The sequence below is a fragment of the Staurois parvus genome, unplaced genomic scaffold, assembly GCF_062004578.1.
Source record: "Staurois parvus isolate SC_StPar_1 unplaced genomic scaffold, SC_StPar_1.0 ptg002540l, whole genome shotgun sequence".
Taxonomy (NCBI): domain Eukaryota; kingdom Metazoa; phylum Chordata; class Amphibia; order Anura; family Ranidae; genus Staurois; species Staurois parvus.
In genome coordinates this window covers 29,490-44,669 of record NW_028320336.1, presented here as the reverse complement: position 1 = coordinate 44,669, position 15,180 = coordinate 29,490, and the positions used below count along the sequence as shown (strand labels likewise).

At 48.0% G+C, this 15,180-nt stretch overlaps 2 protein-coding genes across 2 annotated transcripts in view; both read right to left on the bottom strand.

The window, feature by feature from the left end:
• Window positions 1-230: 230 nt before the first annotated feature.
• LOC149430669 (uncharacterized) lies at window positions 231-2,512 on the bottom strand. The gene has a single exon (XM_089666120.1). It carries the CDS (start codon window positions 2,500-2,502, stop codon window positions 1,162-1,164), a length of 1,341 nt encoding a protein of 446 aa, XP_089522246.1. The 5' UTR covers window positions 2,503-2,512; the 3' UTR covers window positions 231-1,161.
• Window positions 2,513-12,839: 10,327 nt separating this feature from the next.
• FBXO33 (F-box protein 33) overlaps window positions 12,840-15,180 on the bottom strand; it is a 28,716-nt gene continuing 26,375 nt past the window's right edge. Inside the window, exon 4 of the mRNA XM_089666118.1 lies at window positions 12,840-13,510. Coding sequence (XP_089522244.1) covers window positions 13,239-13,510 — 272 coding nt within the window. The 3' untranslated portion in view covers window positions 12,840-13,238. The remainder of the gene's footprint in view (window positions 13,511-15,180) is intronic.

Sequence of the window (15,180 nt, the reverse complement as noted above, 5' to 3'; positions counted from 1 at the left end):
AGGCCGTCTTCCATATGGGCACCCCAACCAGTCATGCTTGCATCCGTGGTGATCCGCACTGGGCTGGCCAGCCTCCAACTTCTTCCCCGTTCCAAAGTGAGAGTGCTTCCCCACCACTTTAGCGACTCCTTCACTTCCTGCGTGATGCGGATCCTGGAATTCAGACCTGCTCGGCTGCCGTCCCAGTGGGAAAGGGTGTGATTTTGCAGAACCCTGGAGTGAAATTGCGCCCATTGCACCCCTGGTATTGCCGCTGTCATCCGCCCGATTATTCTCATCGCGGTCCTGACCGTGCAGGTCGACATCCTCCTGAGGGCCTTTGTGTCCTGCCGCAGGTTGAGGGCTTTTTCTGATGTGAGGTATGACCGGGCCTGTGCGGAGTCCAGGACGTACCCCAAGTACGTAATCCTCTTGGAGGGGGTTAGCTGCGACTTCTCCTTGTTGATAAGCCACCCCAAACTTTCCAGAAAAGATATCGTACGTTCGATGTGCGTTCTCAGGCCACCTTCTGTGCCCGCAAATAAAAGCAGGTCGTCCAAATAGGGGATGATGTTTATCCCTTCCAGTCTCAAAACTCTTAAAGGCTCCGCTAGAATCTTGGTGAAGATCCTCGGGGCCGACGACAGGCCGAAGGGGAGTGTGTTGAACTGAAATAGCACCGGACCCATTTCGCCTTCCAGCGCAAACCTCAGGAATCTCCTGGAGTCTTCTCTTATCGGGACATGCAGGTATGCATCTTGCAGATCTATCGAGGCCATGAACACCCCAGGTGAAAGGAGATCCTTCACCGTGTATATGGACTCCATACGGAATTTGCTGGGCCTCACGAACTCGTTCACCTTCCGCAGATTCAATATCATCCTGTAAGCACCTGACGGTTTTTTCCTTAGGAAGAAATGGGAGAAGAATCCACTTCCCCTTTCCTCTTCTCTCAACTGGCAGATAACATTCTGACTGAGCATATCTTGTAGGAGGTCCACCAACGCATCCGCCATGGCCCTGTCCTTTGGCAGGGGTGTTGCAAAGAATCTCTGAGGGGGGGCCCTTGTGAACTCTATTCTGTACCCCCTGTGGATGGCCTCCAGAATGTAGGTGTTCTGGGTTATCCTTAGCCATTGTGCGTGGAAGCGCCCCAGCCTCGCTCCCACCTGGCCTCTCCAGTCACTTCTGCTGGGTTTTGGGTCTATTCTGGCTGGGGTTGAAAAGGAAACCTCCCCTGCCTCTCGGCTCGTTCCTGCCTCTTCTCGCGCCCCAGCCTGGGCGCTGGGTTTGGAACCTAGCTTCCCTTGACGTGTATCGCCTGGATGGGCGAAACCCCTTCCGTCCGACCTGCCTGCTGGGGACCGGGAAGCTCTTTTTCCTGTCTGCCGACCTTTCCAGGACTGAATTCAGCTCCGGGCCGAAAAGGAGTTTTCCTTCAAACGGCAGGCCACAGAGTTTAGACTTGGAGGCCAGATCCCCCTGCCAAGATTTCAGCCAGATAGCCCTCCGCGCCGAGTTTATGAGTGCTGTAGATCTAGCAGAGAGTCTGATGGTCTCTGCTGATGCGTCCGCGATGAAGGCCACCGCTTTCTCCAGCACCGGAAGGGACTTCAGAATCTCCTCCCCCGGGGTGCCTTGTTCCAGATGCGAACGGAGCTGCCCCAACCACACATCCAGGGTTCTGGACACGCAGGTTGTTGCCACTGCAGGCTTAAAATTTACTGCGGATGCTTCCCATGCCCTCTTCAGGAAAGCATCTGCTTTCCGATCCATTGGGTCCTTTAGGGACCCACCGTCTTCAAAGGACAGATCCGTGTCCTTCGAGATCCTCGAGAGAGGGGCATCTGGCTTTGGGCAAGTCTCCCAAACCGAGGCATCTTCCTCCTTAAAGGGGAAACGTCTCTTGAGGTTCTTGGGAAGGAAAGCTTTCCTCTCTGGCTCTTCCCATTCCCTCCTGATCGTGGACCACAGGGCAGGGTGTACTGGGAATGTACGGCTGCTTTTTGCCTGTAGCCCTGCGTACAGTTGGTCGTGGAGAGAGAGGTCCTGTTGTTCCTCCTCCAGATCCAGGGTCTCATAGATCACCTTTAACAGGTCCTCCGTGTCTTCCACCTGAAAAAGGAACCTGTCTGCCTTTGGGCCCTGAGCCTCAATCTCACCCTCCTCCGAGTCTGAGGTGTCCGACTGTTCGGCCTCTTCCCAGTCCCTTACCGGCGCTACCTTGTCCAGCTTCCTCTTTTTCCCCCCTTGGGTGCCAGAAGTGCCCGGTTGGGGCTCATCCTGGGCCGGCCCCGGCCTCTGTTCCCTGAAGCTTTGAAATGTCTTGGACATTTCCTGTGTCATATTTTGTAGGAAATCTTTAAAAAAAGATCCAGACTCCTTCTTGATGAGCTTGTCTATGCACCCCTGGCAGAGCTGCTTCCTCCAGGAGCTCGCCAGCTTCTTCCTACAAGTGGCACACTTCTTTTTCTGCTCACAAGGAGCTTCTTTCTCCCCTCTATCCTCCTCCTGTGGGCCCATCTGGGGACAAGGAGAAACATGCGTTCATGCGTCTGTAAAAACAACGCCTCCCCCCCTGTGCCACTGTGAAAGCTCCAGCCGTGGGCCTGGGGGGGGGAGAGGGGGGCTGTGTGTGCGTGGGGGGCACCCAATCATCCCGGGAGGGGAGGGGAGGAGGGGGGGGGGGGAGGGAGGGAGGGAGGGAGGGAGGGAGGGGGGGGGGGGGGGGGAGGAGGGGGGGGGCAAAAACAAAAGAGAGTTGCCAAAGGCCCTTACCTTACTGCAGGCCTCCCCCGCTCCTGACAGATCTGCCTCCATGCTGCCGCAGACTCTGCCTCGGTGCGGCGGTTTTTCAGGGGCTGGTGGGCTCCGCCCCCCCCCCTGCGATCCCCCCTCGCCGACCTCCCTCTCACGGCCGCCGGTGGAGAAGCGGCCGTGGCACGAGTTCCTTCCACGGTCCGCCGCCCATTTCCAAGATGGCGGCGGCCGTTCCCTGCTCCTGCGCCGGAAGTGACGACACCCGGCGCCCGGAAGTGACGCGATCGCAGCGTCCAGACCTCCGCAGCCGAGCCTCCTGGCCATGCTGCCGGGATCCCAGGAGCAGGTAAGACTTACCTGAAACCCCGCAGGGAAAGGCACCAATGCCTCGGTCGGCGGAGCGGGCTCTACCCCCCTGGAGAGCCCCGCTGGGACCATCTGGGGCCGACGCCCCCACCCTACAACGGGCATTCCCCGAGTGGAAACTGGCTGAAAGGTCCCCCCCCTCACAAGGCCCCTGCCTCGCTTGGAGGAAGGGGGGGCCTCAGCCAGGGACCCTCTGTACTCCGCCAGAGAGCCCAGATAAAAACAAAAAATGGGCGTAGCTCCTTCCTGGCCGGAGGAAACACTAAAACTGGGGGCAATGGGAGAGAGGACGCCTATAAAAGGGGAAAAAAGGTGGAGCGGGTGTTTCCTGGGAGGAGCCCTATCTCTCAAGTGAGCTGTCCTAGAAGATGACTCGGGAAAATATGACTTTTATCAAGATATAATGTTATATAGCAAACAGCTCAGCAGAACCGGATGTTAAGAGTTAATTTTGTCTTGGTTAAACCTTCAAGAATTCTAGTTAAAGAAATGAAGAGAACAGGGAATTAAGACTTTTCCAAGACAATGGGATGTTTGAACTGTCAACAAGGACTATTTGTATATGGAAGTGAGAAGAATGCATCTACAGAAAGTCAAACACATAGGACTCTGACTTGTAAACATTTCAACAATAATGAGACGGGAACTCAACTGTTTGGAAGCTTAACCAAAACCTGTAGAGTGTGATGAACCAACAAACCTCTGAAACTATTACTATCTACTATTGTTCACCAAGGGTGAAAGCATTAACAATTGTTTACTATGAGTCCGATACAAGGGCTAGGCAAACAGAGATTTTTTCCCTACAACAGAGGAAATGTTGATGCTGAAACCAAGGGGTGAAATTCAGGACATTTAAGTTTAAAAGTTCACTGTATATCATTACAAAAATGTACTACAAAAACAGATTATGAATAAGATGTCATAGACTTTAAACACCACTAAATACTCAGCAATGGGAACTATATATCACTAACTTGAGTATTGAGATGATGGGAAGTAAGATGTATTATAAACTAGCATTAGTTACATGTCTTATCAAGAAACAAACAGGATGATACTTCAAGGAGGAATAACCGAATATACACCTATATTCCATGGTCCCTATTTAGAATATCATAGGTATGATCACTGCTATATCTGGATAGAGCCGTATATTTTATTCCTGAAATTACCTGAAGATTCCACCCAAGGTATGAGTCATCTCAAATGCTCACATTGTTCTGTGATACATGACCGCCACCTGGCGGGCAGGTGAGAAAGAGCTTATGTACACACATTTCTCAACTAGCCAATCAGGAAGCCTGGTGGGAAGGTATCTTAGAACAATGGACTAGTGGATATAAAAAGCCCATGTGCTGTAACAAAAAAAAAACCTCATGAAAAAGAAGAACCCTCATAAGACCTCATGGAAAGACCTGACATCTGAAGAAGATCTCTGCTGAAATAACTACTCTTCCATCTTTTCAAACTTCCTAAAACTTTAAACCTCTAAACTTATAACTTCCTACATTCTCCCCTATTGAATCTCACTTGCCTATATATCAGTCTAAAGGCGTTCCACTGCCAGCTAAATCCACGGGAGAGTTGCCTAGTCTGACGTCCGGGTGTGGTGAGATGTTTATTTGATTTGTATTAATTACTTTCTCTGTTGTGTAGAATCATAAAAATTACCTTAGTGTATTACAACAATATTGGATAGTTAGATATATGTAGTCAGATACTGTGTTACTGTTAAAAAAAATTGTTGATTGCCATATTATAAATTTTTCCATATTTCATAATTTATTGAATATTAATAACCAGAGTATCATATATCAAGGGCTTACTTCTTGCAAGCCTATGGCCACGGCATGTAAGAATATAACCTTTGAGATATTCGAAATTATTAATTATTAATAAATTTAATAAATATCATATCATTTAAATTTGTGATTGATGTAATTAGTTAGAGACATTATTAGTGTGTCTTACATTGGTAGGATATATTTTTGATTGTGTGTACCAATATTCATTTATCACCAGTCTTTTGTGTTTTGTGTTAATATATATATAATTTTTGTACATAAATAAATTTTTATATTTATCTATTATAAGGCAAATTTTGTGTGTATGGTACGAAATCATATTGGCTAAAAGAATTCAAGGTATAATAATAAGTGGTGATCAAATTATCAAGGTGTCCAAATTATTGGTTTACTAAATATTTGCCGTATTTTAACGGCTGGAGGCACTGTAATATTTCATCTAAGGGAAAGGGACACGCCCTTTATAAATAATATATATCCTTACATAAACCACCACAACAGGATACATTTCTCCAGTGAAGAATTTCATTTCGTCATATTTGATTTATGGAACAAATTAATTTTTGGAATCAGTTTTGTATCTTTGGCATTCATTTCATATGTTCGTTGGATTTGAAAAATTTTTGCAATTTTTCCATAAGATTGCTAAAAATAATTGATATATTATCGAATGGACACATTCAAGGTTTTTGGACGCTAGTCCAACCCACCAAGAGAAATGATCATGAGCAGATTACACAATATCAACTAGTGCCACGTGCCTCTGAATTAACAAATGGAATGAAAATGTGAATCCATTTGTTAGCTGATTAAACGAATCTTAAAATTTAATTAAATTTTCCCACGGGCCCGAACTTCTATCGCATCATGTGAGGTCCTCCGAATGAAAAATACATTTGTTAATTTTGATTCGTGGACATTTGCTATGTCCATTCAGAGATTCATACGCATCTGAATCTCTGAAAATGAAAAAATTAGTCCGAAAAACAAATTGAAACAAAACTAAAATGTCTGTTGTGGACCCAAATTTTCGTCATCTCCCCACACTAAGTCTCCATGAGGGCCGGCAAACATTCCCCTACTACGCGAACAAGAATGGGGCGCCCCTTCATTGTGCAAAGGGTTTGTTCCCCAGCTTAGCAAGAACGTAAGTCCACGATTTAGGCTGCCTAAACCTTTTCCAGACCGGGCGCATGCTTTATCAACCGGGCGCATGCTTCGTCAGGCAGCGGCTTTTTTTCCCGGCTTCCCCAGTGGCGGATGCATGTGTGAGGCTGTGCGAGTTTTGACTCTCCTCCCCCACGGACTGACAAGAGTGACCATTCAAGGAGGCGGCTTGGATTGAGCCAATCAACAGTAAATAGCTTCATGTATGCTTGGGGCAAGCATAGATCTATACTCAAAAAAATGTAAACAAAACAAAAAAACCAACACACACCCCCCACACACACACAAAACACAGACAAAACAAACAAAGCCCCCCCAGCCTGGACAAAAAACACCATTAAAACAAAACCCACAAGAAAACAAAAAAAAAAAAACAAATACCCACAAAAACAAAAAAAACCCCACAAAGCAAAAAAAAAAAAAAAAAAAAAATCCCACAAAACACAAACAAAACCCCACAAAAAAAAAAAAAAAAACACACACAAACTAAAACAAAACAAACCCACAAAGAAAAAAACCCCCACAAAACAAAACAAACCCCACAACCACAACCCCCCCCCCCCCACACACACACACAAAACTGTGGGTGTAGGATTATAACTTTTTTTTGCTATGGTTGAACTGGATGGACTTTTGTCTTTTTTCAGCCAGACTAACTATGTGGGTTTTTTTTTTGTTTGGTTTGTGGGTTTTTGTGGGGTTTCTTTTTGTTTACATAGTTAGTCTGGCTGAAAAAAAGACAAAAGTCCATCCAGTTCAACCATAGGAAAAAAAAGTTATCCTACATCCACAGTTTTGGGGGGGGGGGGGGGGGGGGGGAGAGGTGTTTGTGGGGTTTTTTTTTTTTTTGTTTGGTTTGTGGGGTTTTTTTTTGTTTTTGTTTACAAACACCCCCCCCCAAAACTGTGGATGTAGGATAACTTTTTTGTCCTATGGTTGAACTGGATGGACTTTTGTCTTTTTTCAGCCAGACTAACTATGTAACCGTGTAAACAAAAAGCAACCCCACAAAAACCAAACAAAAAAAACCCCCACAAACACCCCCCCCCCCCACAAAACTGGATGTAGGATTATAACTTTTTTTTCCTATGGTTGAACTGGGTGGACTTTTGTCTTTTTTTCAGCCAGACTATGTAACTATGTAAAACAAACAAAATAAAACCCCCACAAACCAAACAAAAAAAAAAAAAAACACAAACCTACAAAAACAACCCCCCCCCCCAAAAAAAGAAAAAAACTGAAAACCCCACCCCCTAAAAAAGTTTTTCTGCCATTACTTTTCAGTGACCCGGGGTGGGGGTCATGATATTAAATGGGAGTACACAGGATTCTAGCGCAACACTCAGTTAATAAACCGTATTACACCGCGGCAAGTTGCGTTTTGTTGTCTTTGGTCAAACCTTTGTACCCCACCCCCACCCCCATTCACAAAGGAAAACGCACCTTCCGCTTGGTATTTCAATGCTTTATTCATTGATTAAAAGAATATACATTTAACATAAACCAAACATCAGTCATTGCTAACATTCAGCTGGCTTTCTTGTGTTCTGTCAGGAGTTCCCAAAAATTTTCCCGTTTGTTTTTCTATTAATAATTTGATTGCATTTACAAAGATAAAATATCACCACATCTGGCATGCCACCCCCTTTACACGCTGTGCCAGTGGATCCTCTTATTCCAGGAACGGGCCCGGCCGGCTCCGCCGCCCCAAGCTGCACGAAGAACCGCGATATCGGCGGGCTGTTGCTGAGATTGTAGTCCCTCCCGCAGCTGGGACGGCACGGCCAGCCTTGTCCCGACTCCCTGCTTCTATACGGGATGTACGTATAAAATCACCCATCAAATCGGCATGGTATGTGTTCACTGGAGACAAAACAGTGCACACCTGTCAAAGAGCTTTTTATTTGATTTTTTTTTCTATTTAATATAAGATGGTAAAACCATTTTCTGTAAAACACATATAAACTTTAACCCATAAATAGAATCTTCTCTGGACGTCTGTTGCATAAACGGATTCCCCGAAGCTCACAAAGATGGCGGCCAGCCCTCAGCACTGCTGGGTACCCACGTCGGCCGCTGTGTAGCTTTATGTAGATTTATTATTGCAGACGGTCCGTGTTTTTGTTTTGTTTTTAAATCGATAAATGCACAACATTCGTACCACTTAAAACTGGGGTTCAGATGGAAGTCTCACAGAGACCACTTCCCTTACCTCGGGGTTGCCCTGAAACCGGCCGGCTTTTGAAGCCGCGCCAGCTTAGAACAAGATATTAAAACAAACTTCGTGGAATGTTTTTTTTTTTCGTTTTTTTTTTTTTTCTTTTACTCGCTTTTTATGCACTATAGCAGCTTTACACCAGCGATATCACGTTTTGTTATCTCTTTACATTCGCTAGTCACAGTGAAACAGGTGTGTGTGTGTTTTTCCTTTTTGTTAAAGAGTTGTTTTTGTTTTGAGGTGTTTGTATTCCGTCACTGAAACCACAGCACAGCTGCGAACCACGGGTCGAAAACCGACCTTTTTTGTTTTTTTTTGTTTTCTATATTACAATCCAGCAGTGTCGCGGGTCGGCTCGAAACGGCGGCCGACCTCCCCCTGCCAGTATGTGGGCACTTTTATTTAAAAGTTTTACTCTTTGGCAGCTGAAACAGGCGCTGACAGAGAAAAAAAAAAAAAAAAATCCGGTGACTTGGTTGTCAGGGATCTCACGACTAAAAGCACGCTGGTGCTATCGAAGACGCATTCGGTAAACTGAAAATGAACAAAAAAAAAAAAAAAATGCTTCATGCATTAGAAACTCATAAGAAAAAAATTTTTAAAAAAAATGCTTCATGTACTAGAAACTCATAAGAAATAAAAAAAAAAAAATGCTTCATGCACGAGACACTCATAAGAAATAAAAAAAAAAAAAATGCTTCATGCACGAGAAACTCAAAAAAAAAAAAAAATAAAAAAATAAATGAATAAAAAAAATGCTTCATGTACTAGAAACACAAAAAAAAAAAAAAAAAAGAGAAAAAAAGATGATGATAACATTACTCCAGTACAAAAAGTGACAGTTTCAAAAGAAAATCGGAGGTCCTGTCCAGGCAGAGTTTTGGCCTATAGCAGATTGGTTCTCCGGTGAGCCTGGCAAAGCTTTCAGCGAGCTCGGTGACAACTCTTGGGAAGCCTGTATAAATCGACCAACGTTTTGAGGGCTCCTACTTCTGCATTTGGGGGGCTGGCTGTCACTTTAAAACTGGACTAGTCTTACAAATGCCCCTTCCCTGTCTAACGCCAATGCTGACTAACCTATGTACATAAAGAGATTTATATACTTATTTGCAGCCTGCACTGGCCCCCCTGTGTCACAGCAGCTGCAGGGGAGAGGAGAGAGCAATGGCAACCACTGACAAAGTCATGTGATCCGGCTCCCTTGTCAGCCAGCAGCAGGGGAGAGGAGAGAGCAATGGCAATCATTGACAAAGTCATGTGATCCGGCTCCCTTGTCAGCCAGCAGCAGGGGAAAGGAGAGAGCACCAACAATCATTGACAAAGTCATGTGATCCGGCTCCCTTGTCAGCCAGTAGCAGCTGCAGAGGAGAAGACGGAGCACTGATGCCGATTGAGACAAAAGTTCATGTGATCCGGCTCCCTTGTGTCAGCCAGCAGCAGCTGCAGGGGAGAGGAGAGAGCAACGACAACCATTGACAAAGTCATGTGATCCGACTCCCTTGTGTCAGCCAGCAGCAGCTGCAGGGGAGAGGAGAGAGCACCGACAACCATTAAAAAAAGGAGTGTATGGGTGATTTCATTGCTCCCAGATTTTCCAGCTGTTGTGGAGCTCTCTCCTCTCCCATGCAGCTGGCATTGGCTAACACAAGGGATCACGCGTCTAGTCTGGAGCAGGCTGACAATAGGCAAGATAGTTAGAGGGGGGGGGGGGGGGGGGGGGACGACATTTTTATGACTAGTCAAGCTTAGGCTGGAATGCTACTAGTGACCCATTTAGTTTTGTAGCGCTCATCCAATCCGTGTGTCTGAAGTGTCTACCCTGGCCTACTGTGCAAAGTGGGACTTGGGAGATACCTCATTCCGAGGCGGCCAAGGCGCTAGACCAGTCGGCCGAGGCGCTAGACCAGTCGACCGAGGCGCTAGACCAGTCGACCGAGGCGGCCGACGAGCTAGACCAGTCGACCGAGGCGGCCGACGAGCTAGACCAGTCGACCGAGGCGGCCGACGAGCTAGACCAGTCGACCGAGGCGGCCGACGAGCTAGACCAGTCGACCGAGGCGGCCGACGAGCTAGACCAGTCGACCGAGGCGGCCGACGAGCTAGACCAGTCGACCGAGGCGGCCGACGAGCTAGACCAGTCGACCGAGGCGGCCGACGAGCTAGACCAGTCGACCGAGGCGGCCGACGAGCTAGACCAGTCGACCGAGGCGGCCGACGAGCTAGACCAGTCGACCGAGGCGGCCGACGAGCTAGACCAGTCGACCGAGGCGGCCGACGAGCTAGACCAGTCGACCGAGGCGGCCGACGAGCTAGACCAGTCGACCGAGGCGGCCGACGAGCTAGACCAGTCGACCGAGGCGGCCGACGAGCTAGACCAGTCGACCGAGGCGGCCGACGAGCTAGACCAGTCGACCGAGGCGGCCGACGAGCTAGACCAGTCGACCGAGGCGGCCGACGAGCTAGACCAGTCGACCGAGGCGGCCGACGAGCTAGACCAGTCGACCGAGGCGGCCGACGAGCTAGACCAGTCGACCGAGGCGGCCGACGAGCTAGACCAGTCGACCGAGGCGGCCGACGAGCTAGACCAGTCGACCGAGGCGGCCGACGAGCTAGACCAGTCGACCGAGGCGGCCGACGAGCTAGACCAGTCGACCGAGGCGGCCGACGAGCTAGACCAGTCTACCGAGGCGGCCGACGAGCTAGACCAGTCTACCGAGGCGGCCGACGAGCTAGACCAGTCTACCGAGGCGGCCGACGAGCTAGACCAGTCTACCGAGGCGGCCGACGAGCTAGACCAGTCTACCGAGGCGGCCGACGAGCTAGACCAGTCTACCGAGGCGGCCGACGTGCTAGACCAGTCTACCGAGGCGGCCGACGTGCTAGACCAGTCTACCGAGGCGGCCGACGTGCTAGACCAGTCTACCGAGGCGGCCGACGTGCTAGACCAGTCTACCGAGGCGGCCGACGTGCTAGACCAGTCTACCGAGGCGGCCGACGTGCTAGACCAGTCTACCGAGGCGGCCGACGTGCTAGACCAGTCTACCGAGGCGGCCGACGTGCTAGACCAGTCTACCGAGGCGGCCGACGTGCTAGACCAGTCTACCGAGGCGGCCGACGTGCTAGACCAGTCTACCGAGGCGGCCGACGTGCTAGACCAGTCTACCGAGGCGGCCGACGTGCTAGACCAGTCTACCGAGGCGGCCGACGTGCTAGACCAGTCTACCGAGGCGGCCGACGTGCTAGACCAGTCTACCGAGGCGGCCGACGTGCTAGACCAGTCTACCGAGGCGGCCGACGTGCTAGACCAGTCTACCGAGGAGGCCGATGTGCTAGATCAGTCTACCGAGGAGGCCGATGTACTAGATCAGTCTACTGATCTAGTACATAGGCTGCTTAGGAGTGTGGCATCCCCGAATCACTTTGCTCAGTAGGCCAAGGTTCAAGCAGCGCTGTAGCCTATTGAAGCCGATGTTTGACATCTCCAACCTGGAGCTGAAGTTTGCCTTAAACTCAAAAACTATTAAAAACATTGAAGCATCGCTCCCATATTTGCTCAACTGCCGTTTCATTTTATCCTCAATGCCCCCCCAAGAAGAACAGTTACACCTATAGGGTGGCTACATTGCCTTGGAGGGTCTCCCTGGAGCCACCCCCTCCATGCATGCTCCCAGGACTACAGGAAGCCGACACAGACAGCCCCGTATGTCAACCACAGTGCTGCTCTGTAGTGAAACCAAGCTGTCAATCTAAGAGCTGGCGGGCAATCGGCTCTGGCGCGCGCCACGTGTGCAGAGAATATTGTGGCGGAGGAGGTCGTCTTTTAAAAGACTCGAGAGCAGAATTGGGAGAAAAAAAAAGTCTTCTAGTCTAGAGCTGAGGGTTCAAGATCACTGTAAAGTCTTCAACAAAGCTGCTGGAAGCTCTGCCAACGCTCACGGTACACCTTGCCCCTTAGACAGGCCAAAAGCTCATGTGAACGAAGCCCAAAACACAGAACTCGATTTGACTTTTTAGAACTTCCTTTGTTAAAAAAAAAAAAAAAAAAAGTATATATAATAATAAAAAAAAATATAATTATAATAATCAGCTTAACATTTTCTTTACCAAGTAAACCGCACAATTCTAGAACACGCGTTTAACACTCACTGGCACACCAGTATTTAAAAAAAAAAAGAAAAAAAAAAAAACATTATTTTGGCGCCCATGCACAGCACTCGGGGTAAGACGAAGACAAAAACAAACACACAAAAAAAAAAAAAAAAGAAAAAAAAAACAAAAAGCACACAATGCAAAGTTACTTGGTAAACAAAAAAAACCACAAAAAAAAAAAGCACAAATACCAAAAAGTTAGCAACCTGAGGAAGAAACCCTTTTGTAGGTTTTTCTTAAAGAGTCTTTTAAGTCACTAGGCCTTGCTAGCAATGCAGTTCATATACACAAAGCGAGGCGAACTTCATCTATGGAAACGAACCCCTCCCCCCCCATCCCCCCACCCCAAAACGTTGGTCTGATAAGCAGTCGTACACAAGACACGCGAGGAAGTCCCTAAAGCCCATTAAGTGCTCTTTGTTTGTCGCAGCGCCAGTTTCTGGCGCTGAAAATCCTGTAGACTAAAAAAGGAGGGTCGCTCTCTAACATCTGACCGAGAAAGTCCCCTCCCCCGAGGAGCACTTTTAACCGTGAAAGCCCTGAACACTGTCACGTTCGACTTAGTTACCAATATCCGACTTTCCTTTTTTTTTTTTTTTCTTTTTTCTCTTTTTTTTCTTCTTTTCATCAAGAAGTAGATACACACATACAATTTTTATATAGCTAATACTGATTAAACACAGCACAAAAAGGGTTAAACTCACTCTACTGAGGAAACATTATAAGACCCTATTTGCATATGTAACCACAGGAAACTTCTAGAGAATAAAAAAAAAAAAAAAAAAAAAAAGCTAAATGCCTTCGCTGAAGTTTTGCATCTCTCTGTAAAAGTGCCGAGCCGGTTCGGTGAAGACGCTGAGAAGTTCAATGTCCATGACCGCCTGCCAAGGTCGTGCTAATCCGATCGATACCTGTTCTATCAGGTTGTGCACTGGATCCACATCTTGGTCGGCCAGCTCGCTTTGGTCAAAGTCTATGCTCTCCTCTGTGACCTCCAGGACTTTTAGGTCTGGCCCCCGAAGACGAGCGATTGCTATGAGGTTGTGTGCCCAGACGGTGTAGCCTGCGGAAAGAGGAGACGACACGTTATTCAGAAAAAAATGGAACTATTGTACTTGCCGTAACCACTTAAGGACCGCCCACTGTACTTCTACTGCAGAAGGGCAGCCCTTCTGCGCTGGATCACGTACACATAGGTGATCCAGAATATACAGGTATAGGGCGCGCGCACCCGCTCAGTCTGTGCTGTCATTTGCTATAGCACTAAGGACCGCCAACTGTACTTCTACTGCAGAAGAGCAGGACGTCTGCGCTGGATCACGTACTCCTAGGTGATCCAGCATATCCAGGTATAGGGCGCGCGCACCCGCTCAGTCTGTCAGTCAACCGGTCTCGGCCAATGATTTATGATGGACCTTTTAGTACTTGCCGTAACCACTTAAGGACTACCCACTGTACTTCTACTAAAGAAGGGCAGCCCTTCTGCGCTGGATCACGTACACATAGGTGATCCAGAATATACAGGTATAGGGCGCGCGCACCCGCTCAGTCTGTGCTGTCATTTGCTATAGCACTAAGGACCGCCAACTGTACTTCTACTGCAGAAGAGCAGGACGTCTGCGCTGGATCACGTACTCCTAGGTGATCCAGCATATCCAGGTATAGGGCGCGCGCACCCGCTCAGTCTGTCAGTCAACCGGTCTCGGCCAATGATTTATGATGGACCTTTTAGTACTTGCCGTAACCACTTAAGGACTACCCACTGTACTTCTACTAAAGAAGGGCAGCCCTTCTGCGCTGGATCACGTACACATAGGTGATCCAGCATATCCAGGTATAGGGCGCGCGCACCCGCTCAGTCTGTCAGTCAACAGGTCTCGGCCAATGATTTATGATGGAACTTTTAGTACTTGCTGTAACCACTTAAGGACCGCTCACTGTACTTCTACTGCAGCGGGGCAGCCCTTCTGCGCTGGATCAAGTACACGTAGGTGATCCAGCATATCCGGGTATAGGGTGCGCACACCCGCTTAATCTGTGCTGTCATTTGCTATAGCACTAAGGACCACACACTATACTTTTACTGCAGCGGGGCAGCCCTTCTGCGCTGGATCACGTACACGTAGGTGATCTAGCATATCCAGGTATAGGGCGCGCGCACCCGCTCAATCTGTGCTGTCATTTGCTATAGCACTAAGGACCGCCCACTATACTTTTACTACAGCAGGGCAGCACTTCTGCGCTGGATCACGTAAATGTATTTGATCCAGCGTATCCAGGTATAGGGCGCGCGCACCCGCTCAATCTGTGCTGTCATTTGGTACAGCACATGTCGGCCGGCAGGTCCCAGCCAATGATTTATGATGGAACATTTGTACTTGCCGTAACCACTTAACCACTTGCCTACCAGGCACTTATACCCCCTTCCTTACCAGGCCAATTTTCAGCTTTCAGCGCTGCCGCACTTTGACAATTGCGCGGTCATGCAACATTGTACACATATGAAATTTTGATCATTTTTTTCTCACAAATAGAGCTTTCTTTTGGTGGTATTTAATCGCCACTGGGCGCTTTACTTTTTGCGCTATAAATTAAAAATGTGCAAAAAATTTGAAAAATAAAAAAAAAGTTTGTTTCTTTTATAAAATTTTTCAAACAGGTATTTTTTCTCCTTCACTGATTTGCGTTGATGAGGCGGCACTGATGGGCACTGATAGGCAGCACTAAAGGGCA